At 39.8% G+C, this 20,099-nt stretch overlaps 1 protein-coding gene across 6 annotated transcripts in view; it reads left to right on the top strand.

Annotated features, from left to right (window-relative positions):
* Positions 1 to 20,099, top strand: part of FSTL5 (follistatin like 5) — a 639,703-nt gene that overhangs the window by 570,640 nt on the left and 48,964 nt on the right. For all 6 annotated transcript variants that reach the window (XM_065596497.1, XM_065596498.1, XM_005299299.5 and 3 more), the window contains 2 exons: positions 5,176 to 5,283; positions 14,902 to 15,026. In XM_065596497.1, coding sequence (XP_065452569.1) covers positions 5,176 to 5,283; positions 14,902 to 15,026 — 233 coding nt within the window. The remainder of the gene's footprint in view (positions 1 to 5,175; positions 5,284 to 14,901; positions 15,027 to 20,099) is intronic.

Here is a 20,099-nt window from a genome sequence, read left to right as displayed (position 1 = left end):
ACTTATTTTAAAAGTAGAGCTCTGCACTTTCTAAAATAAATGTAACTCTATTGCAAGCATCTATGAATCCAGTTCATGAATAAGCCTAATAACTTGTTAACAATTCAGCTGTCATCCTCAGAAAAAAAGGCAATTATTCCAATGTGAGGGTTTCTTATACCACAGTGCATGTTCTCATTCAAATTGCAATCACATAGTGTTTATAATGTCTACAAGATTCTGTGTAACGTTATGTAATGCTCATGCATAGCACATGCTTTTTAACAATATATACATTTGATTTTAATAGCACTTTAGGATTCTAACAAAAATATGCAAATACATCCAAAGTTTTTAACTTGAGGTATAAATCATTCTAATTACTTGTTTTTAAAATTATCTTTCTGTCATAAAATGCAATGGAATACATCGTTAAACTATCCTAAATTAAAAACAACAACAAAGGCCTTCTTCTGGAGCCCACTCTGTCTTCCCCTGCAAGAGTTCCCAGTGCTGAGGGAGGAAGAAGATTGTGGCTGGGGAACAGAGCTACCCTGTTCTGCACCAGGGACTAAGACATCCCCTTAATATGGGAGGCACAAGCCACCTCCCACCAGTCCAGGCTGACCCTACTGCCAGTGCGTGGATGACTTCCCCAGAAAATCTAAGTTTTTGCACAAGAAAAAATTGAATATCAAGGAAAATTACTATTATGAAACTGAGATATATTTTTATCAAGCAAAATATCAAAGGATAATATTGCTGAACAATAACTTGGGGAACGACAGAGGTGGCTTTTGTCCAGGAATATAAGCCTCAGTCTTAATAGTACAAGGCGACTTATATTAGTGAAAGAAATGCATTTTCCCCCAATAAACTTGAAAATACTTAATTCAGACAAATATAAATATAAGATAGTCCTCAAAGGTGTTATAGGAAGTCAGATAATAGGGCTAAGAATATCTGTTGGACTAGAGGAATTAAGTGAAAAGCAGCCTGTCTCTCTATTTAAGTGATTGAATAGAGCTTCTTCCAAGCTCAACTGGCTTTCCTGCACATGGGATATGCTTAGGCAATCACTACGAAAATGCCATGGGACTTGCCTCATATGAGTGATTGCTGTTAACCGTGCACATACTTAAAATATATAGCTTGACAGCAACCTGAAAAGTCTGCAAGTGTTTAAGTAGAGAAAAAAAAAAGTCCATAAAAAGTTTCTACACATAGTACAAGAAATACTTTGCTCAGCATTGCTGGTATTACTGCAGAAACAGTCCTGTTCTCCTTATCTTTTAATAAGACATCTGCTTTCACCTCCCCACCTTTTTTTCCCCTAAGCACTAGTAATTTTTTCTTTCCCTTTAAGTAAGGTCTATAAATATATACTTTAAAATGGAGTGAAAGGGAAGTTTAATGTCTTACTCATGTCAGTTGTTCGAAAAGTATTTATTTCTGTTATTCATATGAGTACAATTTCCTAGCACAGGAAATTGCAAAAAGTCAAAGTTTCTTGGAAAATATAATAATAAGCTGTTTGTTCAGCTGCTTCTTAATAGATAGCCTCCTTCGTAAGTAACTAAGGTAAAATCTAAAAAAACCTGTCTCCTCTGTATATAAATAAGGTCATACCTCCTAAAATAGAGTCCACATGGCTCAGTGGGTTAAAGACTTGATTGGACCTGATTCTGAGGGTAAAAGTGGGGTGAGTGCAAGCAGGAGGAATGCAGGTAGTACCTCCTCTTCCTGGGCTCGCTGTCTCCCATTGGCTAGCAAGAGGGAGACAGGACCTGCTTGATGCACTCCTCCCTCATTAATTTAAACCCTTATCTGTTGTTGTTAGGTTTTTTTGGGGGGGGGGGGGAGTTTCGATCCTCTTGTTCCATTTCTAGCTGTCCTCTCTTTTAGTAATCTGTTACTTAAATACTGAGCATAATTATTGTCAAGTTGATTATCACTTAAACTCTAATTCCTCAAGATGAAACGCCATAAAACTGGTGTGGAGAAAGTAAATAAATAAAGAAGTGTTATTTAATCCTTCTCATAACACAAGAACTAGGGCGGTCACCAAATGAAATTAATAGGCAGCAGGTTTAAAACAAACAAAAGCAAGTATTTTTTTCACACAATGCACAGTCAACCTGTGGAACACCTTGCCAGAGGATGTTGTGAATGCCAAGACTATAACAGGGTTAAAAAAAAGAACTAGATAAGATCATGGAGGATAGGCCCATTAATGGCTATTAGCCCAGATGGGCAGAGATAGTGTCCCTAGTCTCTGTTTGCCAGAAGCTGGGAATGGGTGAGAGGGGGTGGATCACTTGATGATTACCTGTTCTGTTCATTCCCTTTGGGGCACCTGGCATTGGCCACTGTCGGAAGACAGAATACTGGGCTTGATGGACCTTTGGTCTGACCCAGTATGGCCATTCTTATGTTCTTATATCTGCTTTTCAAAATTGAGTTTTCAGACATGCAAAAAAAAAGTACAGGAGTACTTATGGCACCTTAGAGACTAACACATTTATTAGAGCATAAGCTTTCGTGGACTACAGCCCACTGCATCCGAAGAAGTGGGCTGTAGTCCACAAAACTTATGCTCTAATAAATTTGTTAGTCTCTAAGGTGCCACAAGTACTCCTGTTCTTTTTGCGGATACAGACTAACACGGCTGCTACTCTGAAAAAAAAAAGTGTTCTTGTCAGGATCAAAAGTGGGGGAAACAGAGAGAGGCATGGATTCAATAATGAAGAAATCTATCAAGTTTCTAAAGTGAAGAAACTCTAAGTCACTAAAATCAATTTTTCATGTTTTGTGCAAACTTTTATGCTGCAGAGTTCTGGTTTTTCCTATCTAAATTTTATCTCTTATTTTGCTTCATTCATTTATTGTCCTTTTAATTTCTGTGGTGATTTTGTTTGGGCTGAACTTTTTCTAGCTGGTGTTATTTATTTATTTATTTGATAAAAAATGACAGTAAAGGAATAAATGTAGAGGCACACTTGAGAGAATTTGGTTCTAAGATGTATTTTTTAGGGAAATATATATATGTGAAAATAAATAGTGAAGATGAGATGACCGATCCTATGTTGAATGTTCTGGGTTACAAATGGTTATTGCAAACAAGCACATGCTTAACTTTAAGCACAAATGATCCCTTTGACTTTAGTTGCAATATTCACATGCATAAAATTAAGTATCTGCAGGATATGGGCCTTAAACAAATCTTTAGGGCAGTGATTGCCTTCTGTGTTTGTGCTATGTCTGGCACAATGGGGATTAGGATTGGGAATTTGGGGCATTACCAAAAGGGAAGAAATGGAATCATTCATGTGTAATCATAAATATTTGTCATTTAGACCTTTCCTTTGAAGTAGCTAAATGGAAATTTGAGGCAAATTAAATAGTACAGCAGTTTAGCTATTGTTTTAGACAGTAAGTAGCTTAACTCAACAGTACTCTAAAAGTTTTATAAAGTGTGAATGACTTTTTACAAGGGTTATCTTGCGGCTCAAAAAAGAGAGCTAGTAAACAACTGGCTTCATTGTGTGTGTTCAAAAGGGAAACCAGGTTCTGCTTAGCAGCAGAGGCTTGTTCTGAGACCTCAGGAGTACTGTTAAGTATCATCTGCAGTTTCATCCAGCCATTAGTGCATTATCTTGAGGATCGACATCATTAGTTTAAATTAGGTTCACTTAATTAGCCAGCTGGTACTCTCCTTGACAAACTGATAAACAAGCTGTGCTTTACAGTTCCATAATGGCAAGACCAAAAATCAGAGTGCCACATGTTATTTTTTCTACTGTAATGATCAAAATAGAAAAATTATTCCTACAGTTGTTTTACTTCACTTATAATACAATGTGTCACTTAATCAAATGCTCTGTTGTCCTCCACTTACAAAGTCTTCAGATATGTTCTCAGCTGTGTGATTTTGTTAACAAGCCATTTCCAAGAAAGGAAAGAAGAACATGCAAATACCTAAAAGAATGCTAGCTAGATTAAAGCTAATGCATGTATACCTTCCGGAACTGCAATCACATCTTTGATTGCTGTGTACATGTACCCTATATGACCTCAAAAGTATAAAATATAGATTTCTTGCTTTTGAGGCTAGCTCTCTTATCTTCTCTTTTTGAAGATGGACTCCAAGCCTCTTCTGGGGTCTCATTGCATATGATGCCACATAGTAGTTTTAATCAAATTGAAAAGTCAGAGCTGCCAAAAATGTAGCTAGAATATTTCACCCACCCACATAGTTTCCCCACAAATACCCCAGAACCAATATTGTCCCATCCAATTAAGAACATTTTATATAGTGAAATAAGATTTTCACTCTGAATAAGAGAAGGCAAGTGTTACCTACTTTTGACAATTCTGCCTCTATTGTAAATACTGTTAAGGATTGGTGAGATGTTCTACTGAATGTATTTTGTAAAAATACAAAAATATCAAAATATGAAATTCAACTAATTTAAAAACAAAAGTAGTATTGATCTGTAGCAGAAGCACCCAATTAGGTAGAATAGGAACATTTTTGTGGCAGTCATTTCTTTCAAGTTTAGTAAATTAAATACTAACCATTAACAAATGTTGACTGACTAATAAAAGTATTAATTTATACACAATACTATTCAAACTGTTTCCTTATTAATGGTGGCCTTGTCATTTTAGTAATCCAGCTAGGAAAGAAATGTGCCTGCCGTTTTAAGCTCTGAAATTTGTAGGGGGATTTTTCAAACTTTAATCTACAACTCGAGAGAAATGCAAAATTTGTAGTGAGATACATTATCAAAATGCCCTTCCCTTTTCAATGTCCAGTAAAAAGTCTTACCCATATTCATTAAGTGTTATATACAATGTGGTAAGGAGGTTAAATAAACATTTGGCTGACTTACCACTTTTGTCTTGAGCTTCTTTGTAGCTCCAGTATAGTATACAGTCAGATGCTGAATGAACATATATCTCTGTCTCGTTGTGCAAATAATGAACAAAGATGACTATTTAAGCAGAAGTACAGTAGCTTCAAATTAATCAGAGACCTGCTTCAACAATTGGCAGCCTGATTTTTATATGTGGTCTTATGGCATCTGGAAGATCTCATTCAGTCATAATTTCTTGTATTATTCTATTGTTTTATTTTTCTCTTCTGAAATCAAAAAGAGATTGATAGATTATTTCTACTTTTTTACACTATAGGCAGTAAGCACAGACCCTGTTCCAGTGAAACTACACTATGACAAATCACATGATCAGGTATGGGTGCTCAGCTGGGGAAACATGGAGAAGAATTCACCGACATTGCAGGTCAGTATACTTTGTGAATCTTTGCAGTAATGCTAATACTCAAGCTTAACAAATGTCAGTGGGTAGTGCAGGCCTTGCTGGAGCCCTAGGCTTAAAGTATGAACTAAAGAACGACTGTGAACCAAAGCAGGCCTTGTCAGAATAGTGACACTAGGTATCAGCTAACTAAGTAAGCATGTCCCTGATCTGAGAGAATGATATAGGAACACACAGGGTGCTCAACTAAGTAGGTAAACAAATTCCTAAGAAGGTGGTACAGGAAACCACAGACATCCTGTAAAGATAAGGATGGGATGACAGGATAATGGATGAGGATGTTTTGTATGAACTACAAAGTACAAAGGTGGTAACAACATACAGAATGTTATATATAACTTGTTTGTATGAATGTATAAAAAGGGAGTGGAAGGAGAGATGTCTTCATAATGGCTAGTGGAGAACACTGTTGATTGATCCGGTACCTTGTCACGGGGATGCATGTGTTAGTGTTCCTATGACCCATTGGACAGGGTGCTAGCACAGCGTTTTGCTGACAATAAACCTGGCCAAGCCTTCACAACCGAACCAAGCCTGTGATCTTTCTTTGAGTAACATTGAGGTCTGCTGAATCAACAAACTACACTCACTGCTGATGCAGAATACACACAAGCTCCAGAAACAACAGTACTGTTAGGTAAAAAGCAAGTCCTCACTCACCTCTCCAGCACCCGAGTTCGTGCGGAGTTGGTATGGGGCTCACAATCTGTCAGAGACCAGACACCAATTCGTTGATCAACGGGCTCACACTATCCTTAGCTTGAAAAGCTTCAGAGTAAGTGTGGCAAGTTTATTAGGGGTGAGCATCAATATTTATACACAGAAGTAAACAAAGTGATTAACAGATCATAATGGTCATGTATAATCAATCAAGATTCTACAGGATAAAACAGGTTAAAATGTAAATTCAGAAAGAGAAAAGGGGAGATGACTACTTAAGGGGAGGGGGGTGTCATGAGTAGTTCGCAGGTCAGAGCTTTGATTAAAAGTTCAGACAGAGACATCAAGTCTGGGTTAAGTTTAAGCTCATCAAAAGTTCAGACTCAACATTCCTCCATTTGTAGCTTTGGGATAACTATTTACCAAAAGCTACACCCCATTTTAAGGAGCCAAGGGCCGCTTGGCAATTTCAGCCTGGGCCAACTCGAAGAGAGTAAGGCCCTTGGCTGAAGTAGGAAAAGAATAAACTGACCCACATGAGTCTGAGGGAGGGGACACACTGAATACAGCAACACAGTATTATAAGGATTACTATGGCCCCAACAATACCCACCAAGAGTTTTTTTAACCCACCCAAATCCAGGCAGCCAATTTCATAAGGCTCCCCACCAATTATAAGGTGGCTGGCCAGAGGAGTAGTTCTTAGCCATTTCCCTTAGATGTTTGGTACATTGAAAAGTGTCAGAGTAGGTGTCATTTACAAAAACACAGCATTCTTCATTTATGAGGGCACAAGTTCCTCCCTGGGCTGCTAACATTATGTCTAAAGCCATGTGGTTTTGCAAAGCTAACTGGCGCAGCTGGGACATTTCCCCGGCCTGATTCTCAAATAGGGTCGCAGTTTCATTGGTTAAAGATTCTAGTAGTCCCTGTTCTGCATTTACTGGAAATTGAGTACATACCCAGCAATTACTTCTATTTCCTAAAATACGAGTTTTAACCTCATGGGAATATCTAATAAAAGCATTATCTTCATAAGTAGAAAATAAACTAAAAAGGCATAATAAAAAACATACAGTTGTCAGAATAAAAGGTCCTCTCATTTTTGCCGAGTCAATTTAAGTCTGATGTCTGAAAGAGGTAAGCTGGTCCACTGGTCGGAGGCAGTGTCCTCAGTGGTGGCAAGAGCTGCTGGTCCGTCACTGTGGTCCACTACGGCTGGCTTGACGTGGGAGTGGTGGATCCAGGATTTGCGTCCTTCCAGGAACACTGCAGTCTGGGTTGTTAAAAGAACCTGGTGGGGTCCAGTAAACCTCGGCTGGAGGGTGTCGCCACGAACGAACTTTTTGGCCCAGACGAAGTCCCCTGGTTGGAACGGGTGGATCTGTTCTTCCAGCGGCACGGTCTGGGAAAACTGCGAGGCTTTCCAAAGGGTACGGAGGCGAGCCTGTAGGGAGAGAAACTGGCACGCGGTCATATGATCCCCTCCCAATAGTGAAACATCAGCACGTGGTAGCGCCCCGCCTTTGAAAGAGGGGTGTCCATAGAGCAGTTCAAAGGGGGATAATCCCAATACACGGGTTGGGCGAGTACGAAGGTGAAACAGGACCGAGGGAAGTACCTGAGGCCACTTTAACCCTGTTTCCTGACAGTATTTAGCCAATGTAAACTTAAGCTCCCTATTCATATGCTCAACTTTCCCGCTAGACTGGGGTGGTAGGGTGTATGAAAGGAGTGTGAAATGCCCAGTCCTTGTTCTAAACGGCCAAGGACGTGACCAGTAAAGTGAGGTCCGCGATCTGAGTCAAGCACGAGAGGGATGCCAAAACGGGGTACAATGTCTCTAAGGAGAATCTTCGCCAGTGTGGCAGCAGTACAATTAGCAGTAGGAAAAGCTTCGACCCAGGAAGTCAGAGGGCAAACCAAAACAAGGAGGTGCTTTTTCCCAAAAGCCTTTGGCATATCTGCAAAGTCAATTTGAAGATGTTGAAATGGAGCAGCAGGCGGAGGTCTTCCACCCTTAATTTTGTTAAGAGGCGGAGCAGGTCCATTACGCTGACATGTGCTGCATGCTTTCACTATTGACAGGCAGTAGGGTTGAATGCCTGGAGCATACCAAAAGCGAGCGATGGTGTCCACAAGGGCGTGTGTGCCGTAGTGACCCCCCTTATCATGGTGCCAGTGAACTGCCACGGGGTATGTGGAGCGAGGGAGGCAGGCTCAGCCATCCGGCATAAGCCAGGTCCCTTATTTGTAAGATGCTATAAACTACTTCCAAACAGTCGTGCTGATCCTGGAGGACTGGCAGGTCAGGAAGCAAGGTAGCTGGATTAAGGGGCCCACACCTTTCAAAAATTAGGTTAGTGTCTTTTAAGAGTTCGGCCTCTAGCTGTTGCTGACGATGGGCCGAAAAGACTTGGGTTGTGCCCCTACGCAGAAGGGCTGACAAGGCATGAGAGGTCCAAACCGTGGTAAAATGACCCAGGGTCAGGCTCTTTGCCTTTGTGATCAGCAGGGCAGCTGCTGCCAGAGTCCGGGTGCAGGATGGGGTTCCCTGAGCGACAGGGTCGATCTGCTGAGAGTAAAAAGCAAGCGGGAAATGGTGGGGCCCGCTCAGCTGGGTAAGGACGCCACTAGCAATTCCGCCCCTCTCGTGGACAAAAAGGTGAAAGGGTTGCTGTAATTGGGGGGGGCGGAGAGACATGGAGGAGGCCACACTGTCCTTGAGTAACTGAAAGGCTTGGATTGTGTCCGGGGACCACTGCAAAGGGTCAGGAGCAAGGTTAGCAGTGAGTCGGTGGAGCGGTTTGCTTAACTCCCCGCAGGATGGCAACCAGGGGTGACAGAAGCCAATTAATTCTAAGAAACCTTGAAGTTGTTTCTTGGTGTTTGGCAGAGGGCAGTTTTGGATAGTCTTTATGCGGACTGGGTCCATTTGTCTCCCCTCTGGGGTTAACAGGAAGCCCAGATATCGGACCTTCTGTGAGACCCACTGAATCTTGTTAGGGTCTATCTTGTGGCCTCTGGTGTGTAGGTATAATAAAAGTGCCTTACCATCGATGCGGAGGGCAGCTTCTTCGCGGTTACCTAATAGGATGTCATCTACGTATAGGACTAACGTGGATCCCTGCGGACTGGTGAAGCCTTCCAAGTAGTGGCGGAGGCATTGGCTGAAAATCATGGGGCTGTCTCTGTAGCCTTGAGGAAGTCGTTGCCAGACATAACTTTGTCCCTCCCAGGTGAAACCAAAGAGATACTGAGGGTCTGGGTGCACAGGAATGCTGAAAAAGGCTGATTTTAAGTCAATAACAGTGAACCACTTAGCATCCCAGGGGATTTGGCTGATGATAGTAGCTGGATCAGGAACTACTGCATGAAGAGGGACCACCTACTGATTAACAACCCGTAGATCCTGTACAAAGCGCCAACGAATAGGGTCTCCGTCCTTTTTAGGAGGCTTTTTGACAGGCAGTATAGGGGTGTTACAGGGAGTGCGCTGAGGGCGGACTAGCTTTTGTGCAATGAATCCCTCGATAATGGGGTGGATGCCCTCCCAGGCTTCCAGCGACAGGGGGTATTGAGGGACTGACGGGGGGTTAAGGAGGGCTTCACTTGAATCCTTATTGGCTCTGCCGAAAGGAGCAGGCCAACATCAGTGTCAGAAATTCCCCAGAGGGTTAAAGGCAAGTCAGTGAGGTCAGGGGAGAGAGGGGGGGGGGGGGTTCCCAATTACCCTGAGTTGGGGCCGAATCTCCTAACACTGTCATCAATAATCCTACCCCTTCAGGAGTGCAGGTTAAAGTAGCCTCAAGCTTACAGAGTAAATCCCGGCCCATCAAAGGGATCAGACAAGCTGGGGAAAAAAGAAAATGGTGAGAAAAACATTTATCAGCATAAATAACATTTAGAGGCAAAGTGAGTCCCAGAGACTGTGGGTTGCCCTCCACCCCAGTTGCAGTTTTAACCTCAGAGGATAGCCAGGGAGAGGGGGCATGATTTAAAAGAGAGAAAGTAGCTCCAGTATCAATGAGGAAGGAGACAGGCAGTCCCTGGACTGAAAGGGTTAGACGAGGCTCTTTGCTGGGAGGGGAGAAAGTGAGGAAGGAGCCGGCTAAAGACATTAAGGAAATAAGACCATCACATTGTTTGCCTTCGCCCCCGGGGTACCGTCATTGAGGAGGCTGAGTTTGCTGCAGCTGCTGCTGTTGCCCGTAGTTGATCCAGGCCTGGGGAACGGGCTGAGCTGGTGGTGCAGGGATGTATTCGTCCCTGGTGTAAGTATCTGCGGATGCGACCGGACCCTCTGGGCGTCCCCAGGGGAGGGCTATGCAACCTGCTGCATCTGCTTGATATTTTGCCTAGTAATTACTCCTCCCGAGGTGTGCCCTTCCATTTCCCCCTTATCCCTCTGCAGAGATTCCGATCTGGAGTCCTGCAGATTCCCCTCTGCGCCCTGGAGAGAGTCCCCCTGCGGAGGAATAGGGGCAGGCGCAGTGGGGACCAACTGACGAGTCAAAACACGCCGTGGTTTACACCCTTCATCGAAATAACATGGAGGGGGTTCACTCTCGGGAGAATACCTGACTGCCATAATTTTTAAAGATTTCCACAGCTCTGCTGTGGAACAAAACCAGTAACATAACTGTCCCAGATGGTCTTTTTCGATCTGGCTCCTTACTCCTCTTAAGGCAGCCTGTTCGAAAGAGCCATACGAAGGCCACCTCATCTCCGGGTCGGCCAATACCGCGGTATACCCAGTCCAATTCCTTACACACAGTGTGTACAACTTCCTCCTAGACATTCCTGTCTGTACTGGGAGTTTCCCTTCGTTCCATAACTTATTTACAATCCCCAACGGACTCTCAAGAGGCACGCTAGTCCCTTGACCCATGGTGTCTGACAGGAGCCCTCCAACTGGCGTTTACCCTGCTGTCCAGTACACGACCCCTCAATATTGAATTGGCTGGGAGAAATCTCCCGTGGCGCCTGCCAATTCGTATATGAGTGGTCTGACCACTGGACAGAGGCACCGCACCAGAAGGAAATCCCGGACGAGCCCCCAAATTGTTAGGTAAAAAGCAAGTCCTCACTCACCTCTCCAGCACCCGAGTTCGTGCGGAGTTGGTATGGGGCTCACAATCTGTCAGAGACCAGACACCAATTCGTTGATCAACGGGCTCACACTATCCTTAGCTTGAAAAGCTTCAGAGTAAGTGTGGCAAGTTTATTAGGGGTGAGCATCAGTATTTATACACAGAAGTAAACAAAGTGATTAACAGATCATAATGGTCATGTATAATCAATCAAGATTCTACAGGATAAAACAGGTTAAAATGTAAATTCAGAAAGAGAAAAGGGGAGATGACTACTTAAGGGGAGGGGGGTGTCATGAGTAGTTCGCAGGTCAGAGCTTTGATTAAAAGTTCAGACAGAGACATCAAGTCTGGGTTAAGTTTAAGCTCATCAAAAGTTCAGACTCAACAGTACCAGCAGCCCTAGCAATGCTAACAACATGTTGGTGGCAGATTCATGTCCTGGCATTTCACCATCTAGAGACCTGGGTTCCAAATTTATAGGTCATAAATTTGGGACCTGATTCAGCTAAGCACGTAAGCCCTTATATATGTCCATCCCTGTTCAGGACAGCATTTAAGCAAATGTTTAATGTCCTGAATAAGGATGCTTTCCACCATGTTGAGCCTTGATGGGCTCAACATATGCTGGGAGGATACTTGCTTGCAGACAAAATAGCAAATATAGAGTTTGATCATGTCGGGTGCGGAGGATCTTGAATGGTCACTGACATCACTGGGAGTCTAGAAGGTTCATCACCTCCCAAGAAGAACTCAGCATCTCTCAAAATTGAGCACAAAGAATGGAAGAAACTAGTCAAGAAAAGAAAAATAGAGCTAAAATATTTGGTTTATGTGTTGTTGTTGTTTTTTTTTTTAATATTATATTGAAACTAAGACATTTAAACAGAATGGTGTTGGGGAAGACCGTTTTCATTGTATGCCCAGATTCGTTTTTCACTGGGAATACTTTTTCATTCCGCAAATAAAAATTACATGGAAACAGTATTTAGTTCCAAAATTATTAAATTATATGGAAACCTGACAATCTGCTTAATCACAACATTTTGTGTGTCTTCCTTTAAATATAATATTAATAATCTCAGCAATGGTGATAAAGTGAACTACCTGAAAATAATTCAGATAACCGGTGAATTTGTTTATTGAAGGTTGTTTTCAGCATATTCATTTCTAAAGGGGTGATTCTACTGAATTGATAATGGCAGTGGGACACAGGCAGCTACAAAACATGCTATTCTTGTAAACTATCTTTTGAATGTAGACTGTATGTGTTGCAACTATGACTGTATGTCTAGTTGGAGCATTCAGTGGATTTTAAGCATGTTGATCTGCTACCTAGATGTAGCATTACTAAACTGCATTTCAGTAAAACTATGTGGGCTTTATGGAAATGTGGGCCAGATAACAAAAACCCATAATGTGAACTTTTTTTGGAAATAAAAGAATAAATAGCTTCACTTTTACAATGTTTGTGAGCATGTGGAAATCTAAGTACAGTCACTGGAGAGCAATTTAAAAAATACATTTCAACAGTTGTACTTAATTTTTTATTTTTTCATACTCTTTTCTACTTCTATTTAAAACAACATCATGACAATTTGGTAATCTCCTGCTCTACCTGACATTTTTCTACTATAATTTCAGGGTACCTGGCTATTTCATTTTATCTTTTCCTTTCTTACTGCTTTACAGAATCTTCCCCCATACATCCTCTTTTTTGCTGTATAAAGATTAAGGCCAAGATTTTTTTAAAAAAATGAGTGCCTTAACTGAGGCTTCTAAATTCATGTTTAGGCACCTAAGCAAGTGGGGTGGTTTTCAGTGGGAACTACTGGATACACATTTTGAAAATCTGGCCCTTTAATTTAGATGCCCCATTGTGGATTCAGCAGTTTGATTTTAGGCACACATTTAAAAAAAATCTTGGTCTTGACCTTGGCCTAAGAAAACTATACTAGACTAAAAGGTAAGCATGAGGGTTGTTGTACTAATTTAGATGGAATGTATGGGTCTGTGACAGAGTGAGAGTAGCCTTAGGCTGACTCACCAGGCTGGGCATTTCCTAAGCATCCCCACATGCGGCAAATTAGGGAGATAATTAGTTAAGGACTGAATGATTAACCAGTTAACAAGGTGCCTCAGCTCATCAGCTGAGGACAGCTAAAAGAGAGAGAGGAAGAGGGGAATGCTAGAAGAAAGAAACCTAGGATCTCAGGGAGGTGTGATCTCTCTCCTCTCTCACACTGTGCCTAGAGAGAATGTAAGAACCTCAAGCAGTGGGGTACCTGTCCTTTTATATTCACATTGCAAATAGGGCACTGGGTGTTGAACTTGCCATGAGTTCTATGTTCATGAAGACCATTGGCAGTAAGGGCAGAGTGAGGGAATCCTGCAGTGGGCCCAAAAAGTAAAGGTGTTAGACAACCCTGTGCAACATTAAACGGTGTTAAAGAAGGTTTGGTACACAGAGACCTTAGCCTGCTTAGTACCATGGCAAAAACAACATTCAACATCTTGTTAACCTTTTATTAATGATGCAGAAAAAAGGAAAAACAGTTAAAGCATTTGAGATGTAAAGTATTAAGTGAGGCTTTTATTTTAACAACGTCCCTTGTTCCTTTCCTTTAGCTGGAGAGAGTTTGAGAAGGGGGGGGAACATCTTGTTTGACAGTCTCTTAGATGGTATTAAAGATGGTAGTAACTGTCCTCTTTGGAAAAAAAGAAATTAGTTGAGATGGTCTGGAGCTTTAGAGGCTGCTGCTGTTAAAGACTAATCCTGTTTCCTAAAAAGATAAAACAAAGCAAACACACAAAAAGGGAAGAGAAAAGAATAGCAAAGATAGAAAATGCTGTTTGTCTTTGATGTTGATTTTCACTTGGAACCTTACTGCTGGAAAAACACAGGCACAGCCACTCTGAGACATGGCAAATTTGTACCAGCATCAGGCTGTAGGGCATTGCTTTCAGCTGTCTTTTTGGTAACAGACTCACAGCAAGGAAATAAGGTTAGCAAGGAAAAGAACACATAGGGAGTGTGAGGAAGAAAGCCAAAGTCTCACATTCCAGAACTGGCAGAGGTGGTGGTATCCTCTGGTTCCCTCTCTGGTCTGGTCTGATCAGGCTAGCTCTCCAGGATTGGAAGGAAGATAGGGGTAGTAACCATGATGGTGAAGTAGCCAGTTATTTTCCAAAGTCTCTTTAACTACCCAAAAAGGAAGTGAAGGGTGGAGTAGCCGTCATCATTTTGTCCACCAATTAGGCCTAATTTCCAACACATCCATTTTAGTTCATTAATTTCTGATCCTTAATTTCTCTTGTTTTCCAGTCATAATTTTAACACAGTCCTTGAATTATATTAGTAGGTCTTTTTTGTTTGTATTAATTCAGTCTTTGTGTTTTACTTTGCACCTTTTCCCATCCACATTTGTTGTTGTTTGTTACAGTAACATTTAATAATTTTTACACACTTACAGTTGAGCTCACAATTAGGATAAATGTGTAAACCCAATCATTACAACAGGGTTAAAGCCTGGACACACAATGATTCTCCAAAATCTGTAATACCAGTCAGTTTTACTCTATTGTCTTTGAACTGCTCTTTATCAGCATAGCCAAAGATTAATTCAAACAGGAGTTGAGTAAAAAGGCAATTGATGGACTATTACCATTTATTAAATTTGACTTGCATATAATAGCATTCCTGTGGTGACAATGATGGAGTTCAGGGGGAGGTGTCTTTAAACCTGCTTATTATTTTGAATCAAACCGCATTAATTCAAACTAATTGTTGGATTAATTAAAGCATGTAATATTATTTTTATTACTCTAGGTAATAACACAGGCCAGTGGGAGTGTTTCTCACCACACAATCCATACTCAGCCAGTGGGAAAACAGTTTGATAGAGTGGATGACTTTTTCATTCCAACTACAACCCTTATCATCACCCATATTAGGTAAGTTCCATATGAATCATAATATTTTGTAATTAACTTTCAAATGAACCATGACATCTCATGTATTGTTTGAAAAAAACCCAGGATGTTAAAATGTATTACTGTGTTATAAAGTTATTCTATATGGGCCCACTTCAGTGGGAGTTCTGCTGAGTAAAGACTAAGTATGTCAGACTTTGGCCATGTACCAGCTTATTTCTTCCTGATCTTGTCATGTATTGAAAACTTCCACTGATGTCAGTAAGGGCTCCACACATGGAATAATGTTGGGATTGAGTGTTCTCTGGTTATTTGATTTATTTGTGGAGTCTGGATGCTTCCTTGAATGAAGGTCACAGATACCAGTTTGTTAGTTTTGCTATCCATTGCACACATACTTGGAAGTCCCATTGACAATACAGAATTGAGCCCCAGGTGTCTTGGTAACCAAAGAGCATCTTTTCTGACATAGACTACATTAGATGTAACCAATTGCTTTCTTGATTGTGCCCTCACAAATGAATGTGCATGAATTCTTGTATAGTGAGTTTCCTGCTGTTTCTTCATGACAAAAAGTACATCTCTTAGAGATTTTAGTGGGAGCTTATTATAATCTGTGCTGGAAGAGGTGGTATATTTCATGGACTTTAGCTGTTTCTCTCAAGGAGTGTAACAATCCACTAGTTGAACCACTGGAGCCTATAAATTCCATGAACTGTGCTTATTTGTCCCACAGACTATATAAACTCTGCCTTTAATATGAATATTCCAGGTATGGGAGAAAGTGGCCAACTGGATTTTATAGAGACATGGGTTAGTCAGAGAGGAAAAAGAAATTGTGAAGAGGTGAGGGAAGGAGGGAAATATTTGAAAAGAGAAAGAAAGGAGAAAATCTCATGGTTTCTACCCACGCCACAATCTCTCCAGCCTACCCACTTCAAGGGAGAAGAGCTGGAAGTCCCCACACCATCACCATATGCTGTAACCAACCATATATGTTAATGCATGTCAATTTTAATTATACTATTTTTTTCTCCGAGTATGTTAGCAGGTATATTAAATGACTTTTTTTCCCCAAAATTTGCCTATAGCAGTTACTAGTACTTCAGTCTATAGCAGAGGCAGAATTCAGTCACATATTCCTTCCACACCTCCAAAACTTACATTAATTCTCATTGGGAGCTTTGTGTGCTCAAGGAATGCAAGGTCAGCCCCGGAATAACCTGGTCCTGTTTTTACTTCAAACCAGTGTTACAAATAATTGAGCTTTTTGTTTAGTACTCTGAGTTTCAAAGGTTTTTGATACTTGTACAAAACTGCTTTAATTAGGAATATCTTCAATATAAATGAACAAGCATTATTCACCCTGAGGGAGATTCAGCTACAATTTGAAATCATATATATCCTCCCTTTTTAAAATATACATTTAGAAGTTTGGCATTGGCTTTCTTTTAAATGTGAAATTCAGAAAGTTATCATTAGAAGTATTTGTCAGTGTCTGTTTCTGAATTCAAATGAGTAGGAAAGAGACTGAGCTGCTGAAATTCATAAAACTAAAAATATTCCCTATACCTTTGATGAATCTGGTCCTTTGTATCAGAAAGCATCTTTGCAGTTCTCCTGAAGATGCTGTCACATTAAAAGGCAAAATGTCTAATTTTCCATGTAATTCCTAGATAACAAGTGAATTATCACCCTGTCATATCTGTAAATGAAAACATATAGTAAATGTAAATTAACACATTTAAATAATAAATTATGATACCAAGTACCATTACTGTGCACATATTTCTTTAATTAAATCAATTTAAACATGAGTACACACTATCCCTGAATAAGTGCACAAACAGTCCTTATCTTCATGCTTAGAAAATCATTAAACCATGTCTGCTACATTTTGGAGTAGTAGTACTTTAAAGGCAATGGCCACTATTTATGTAAAGTAGCAATCAAATAAGGAAGCACTTGTCCTAGTATTAATGGAATATAATTTGTTTATTTCTGTATTAATGCCCTGGGGAGACTCAGTTTCTATTGAATTCTGTCATTAATGGCATGCAGTGGTGGTGGTTCTTACCTGGACAGGTGCCCACAAACCCTTAATCCATAATGGTGAGCAACATTTAAAGGACAAAGCTGGCACTGATCTACCCTGAAGTGCTAGGCTGATTCATTTAATTGTCTTCTTGAGGAATATTTCAACTAATGGATCCTGTTGGGCACTTCTACGTGTTGCTAATTATATTCAGTTTAAGCAGTATAGCTTAAGCATAGCACTAAAACACAGTGTGCTTTTACATCCCATGGCATGGCTACCAGTAAAAAGCTTTGTCAGAATAAAGACAATGAGTCAAATTTCTAAATTAAATATAGGTATATATTGTAACGTTTTTCAGATAGGCACATATTGTGCCATTTTAGTAATGAACCACATTAGTATTAAATATATTTATTTTGTTTCATGAAAGACAAAAAGATTCTACACTATTTTGGCAGACACGTTTATTTAAAGGGTTGCTACCAACTTTATCAGGGCCAAAATTTAATATATCTATAAAACATTCCTTGTGCAGATTTTTACAGTGGAACAGAGGTGACATTTCAATTAGGTACATTAATTTGCATACAGTCAGAACAGGAAACAGAAATGTGGAAGTGGACATAGGTTCATAGATTATAAGAACAGAAGGGCTTACTATGATCTACTGTGTAACACAGGCCATAGAACTTCCCTGAACTAATTCCTGTTTGAAGTAGCAGACATCTTTTATAAAAACAACCAATCTTGATTTTAAAATGGCCACTGATGATGAGTCCACCACAACCTTTGGAAGTGGTTCCAAAGGTTAATTACCCTTAGTGTTAAAAATTTGCATCTTATTTCCAGACTGAATTTGTTTAGTTTCAACTTCCAGCCATTGGATCTTGTTATACCTTTGTCTTGTAGACTGAAGAGCCAATTGTAAAATGTTCTCCATGTAGGTTCTTCTAAAATGTGATTGAGTCATCCCTTAACCATCTCTTTGCTAAGCTAAGTAGACTAAGTTCCTTGAGTGTATCACTATAATCATTTCTGTGCCTCTTCTCTGAACCCTTTTGAATTGTGAAGACCAGAACTAGACATAGTATTCCAGCAGTAGCTTCAGTGGTGCTAAATACAGAGGTAATTTAAACTCCATACTCATACTCAAGTCTAAAAAAGTCTAAAAAAGGCAAAAGAGCCGACAGTGACTTGGGAATGGGAAAGGACAAAAGGCCTGATCCAAAGCCCATTGAAACCAGTGAGAATCTCTCTTTTGACTTCAGCGGGCTTTGGAATACAGCCAACAGAATGAAAGGAAAGACAAAGAAAAAGAAAACTAAAAATTACATTGTACACATTACATTTTAAATTAAAAATGCACAGAAAAGAAAAAAGACATAAATTGAATGAAATAATGAAAGAATGAAATAGGATAAGGAGTGACAACATAAAATAGAAAGAAACACAACTTTTAGGATTCGTGAATTTTATTTTTTGATGCTTCTGATTTCTTTAACTTCTAATTTCTTTTGCAATTTCTTTTCAAGAAATAGTCTAAAATAAAATGGTCACTGTTTCAAAAGGGCCTGTCATATTTTTTCCTACGCTGACAGAATTGATTTATGTATATAACCAATGAAATTAATTCACCAGAGTTTGATTGGTTTGTGCTGCATTGGAAATGTCCTAAAATATTTTTCCAAAATGACAACCCTCCTCCTGATTAGAAAAACTTCCAATAAGGACATGCCATTTTCAAATTTCTAAAAGTGCAAATAGTGTCCTTAATTTTTCATCAATAGAATGTTTAAAATCAAAATCAAAAATTGTTTTTTTGCCAATAGTTTCAGTATCCTTTTTAGAGTATCATTAAAAGCCTCTGATCCTGAGTAGCAAATGACTTCTTCCTATTCAGAAATCAAAGAGGTAATTATTTGCCTTTGCCTCTTTCTTCATATTATTTTCACCAAAAAAATTCTAGATTACCAATAGTTCAAAAACTTCAGCAAATTCTCCCAATATTCATTCCAATCAAACAAATCCTGATCTTGGTCATACATGTGGAGCTTTTACCTCCCAAGGAATTTGACACTAAAAAGAGCTGCAGTTTGACTGTTAAAATTGTACCAACTCTGACTGCATCTTGTATTTAAAAAAAATAATAATAAAAATAAACAATGATGCAGACAGAGACCACGTTTCTATATTTTCTTTTACTTTTCTGGAGTAAATCTATTTAAATTTGTTGATTATTTACGGAATTCACCTTCCACTGTGCCTGACTTTCAAACACTGTGAGGTTTTGTTTAAATAAAAAATGAACTATATGAGCAGTGTGTCAGGGATGGTTTTCAATTAACCGCAAAAGAGAAATCCATCAAATTAGACGTGGTATGAAAAAATTGTCTAAATCTAACTTGTCATCAGTGAGCAATGAAAATATTCAATAACAGCACAAGCGTGTTAAGGACGTTAAGCAACAAACATCAGATTTCCTGCTTATTATCCTTTTGTGTATAAACCAACCAGGAGAACACGTCATGAACTTGAATAGCAAGAGACAGCCACAAAGGAAATAACCCCACTGGATGAGTGAGTTGATATTGTTAACTGTTCAAGAGCTCCTCTTTGCTTTGTTAGAATTTAGTCCCCACTGAGCAGGCAAGAGCAGAGTTTTCCATCATAATGAAAATCTTCTGGAGTTATGCACATTTGTCACTTGTAAACTAAATTCTTTGAACAATGAGACAGATTACAGAATGTGCATGTTTTACCAAATTGGTGTCCAGGACAAATCTGACTTTGTTTTTTTTTAACCTGAGGTTGTCTTGTGAAAAGACTGTAGCTCTCAAAAGATGTTGTACATCTTGTGTAAGTCAGTTTAAATGATATCACCTACATCATGCTCTTTCTACTGAGTTTTTATTTGTGCAGTACAGAGGCTAAAGAGGTTTGTATGAGAGGGATAGCGTCTATATGTTTTGTGTGTACATGCACATAAATGAAAGTGAGAAATGTAAGCAATTGTGGACTATTAGTTCTTTCTCATTTTTACCTTTAACACAATTACA

Source organism: Chrysemys picta, chromosome 5, assembly GCF_011386835.1.
Source record: "Chrysemys picta bellii isolate R12L10 chromosome 5, ASM1138683v2, whole genome shotgun sequence".
NCBI classification, from domain to species: domain Eukaryota; kingdom Metazoa; phylum Chordata; order Testudines; family Emydidae; genus Chrysemys; species Chrysemys picta.
Note: the sequence above shows the minus strand (reverse complement) of the source record. Positions and strands in the feature narration are given on the sequence as shown.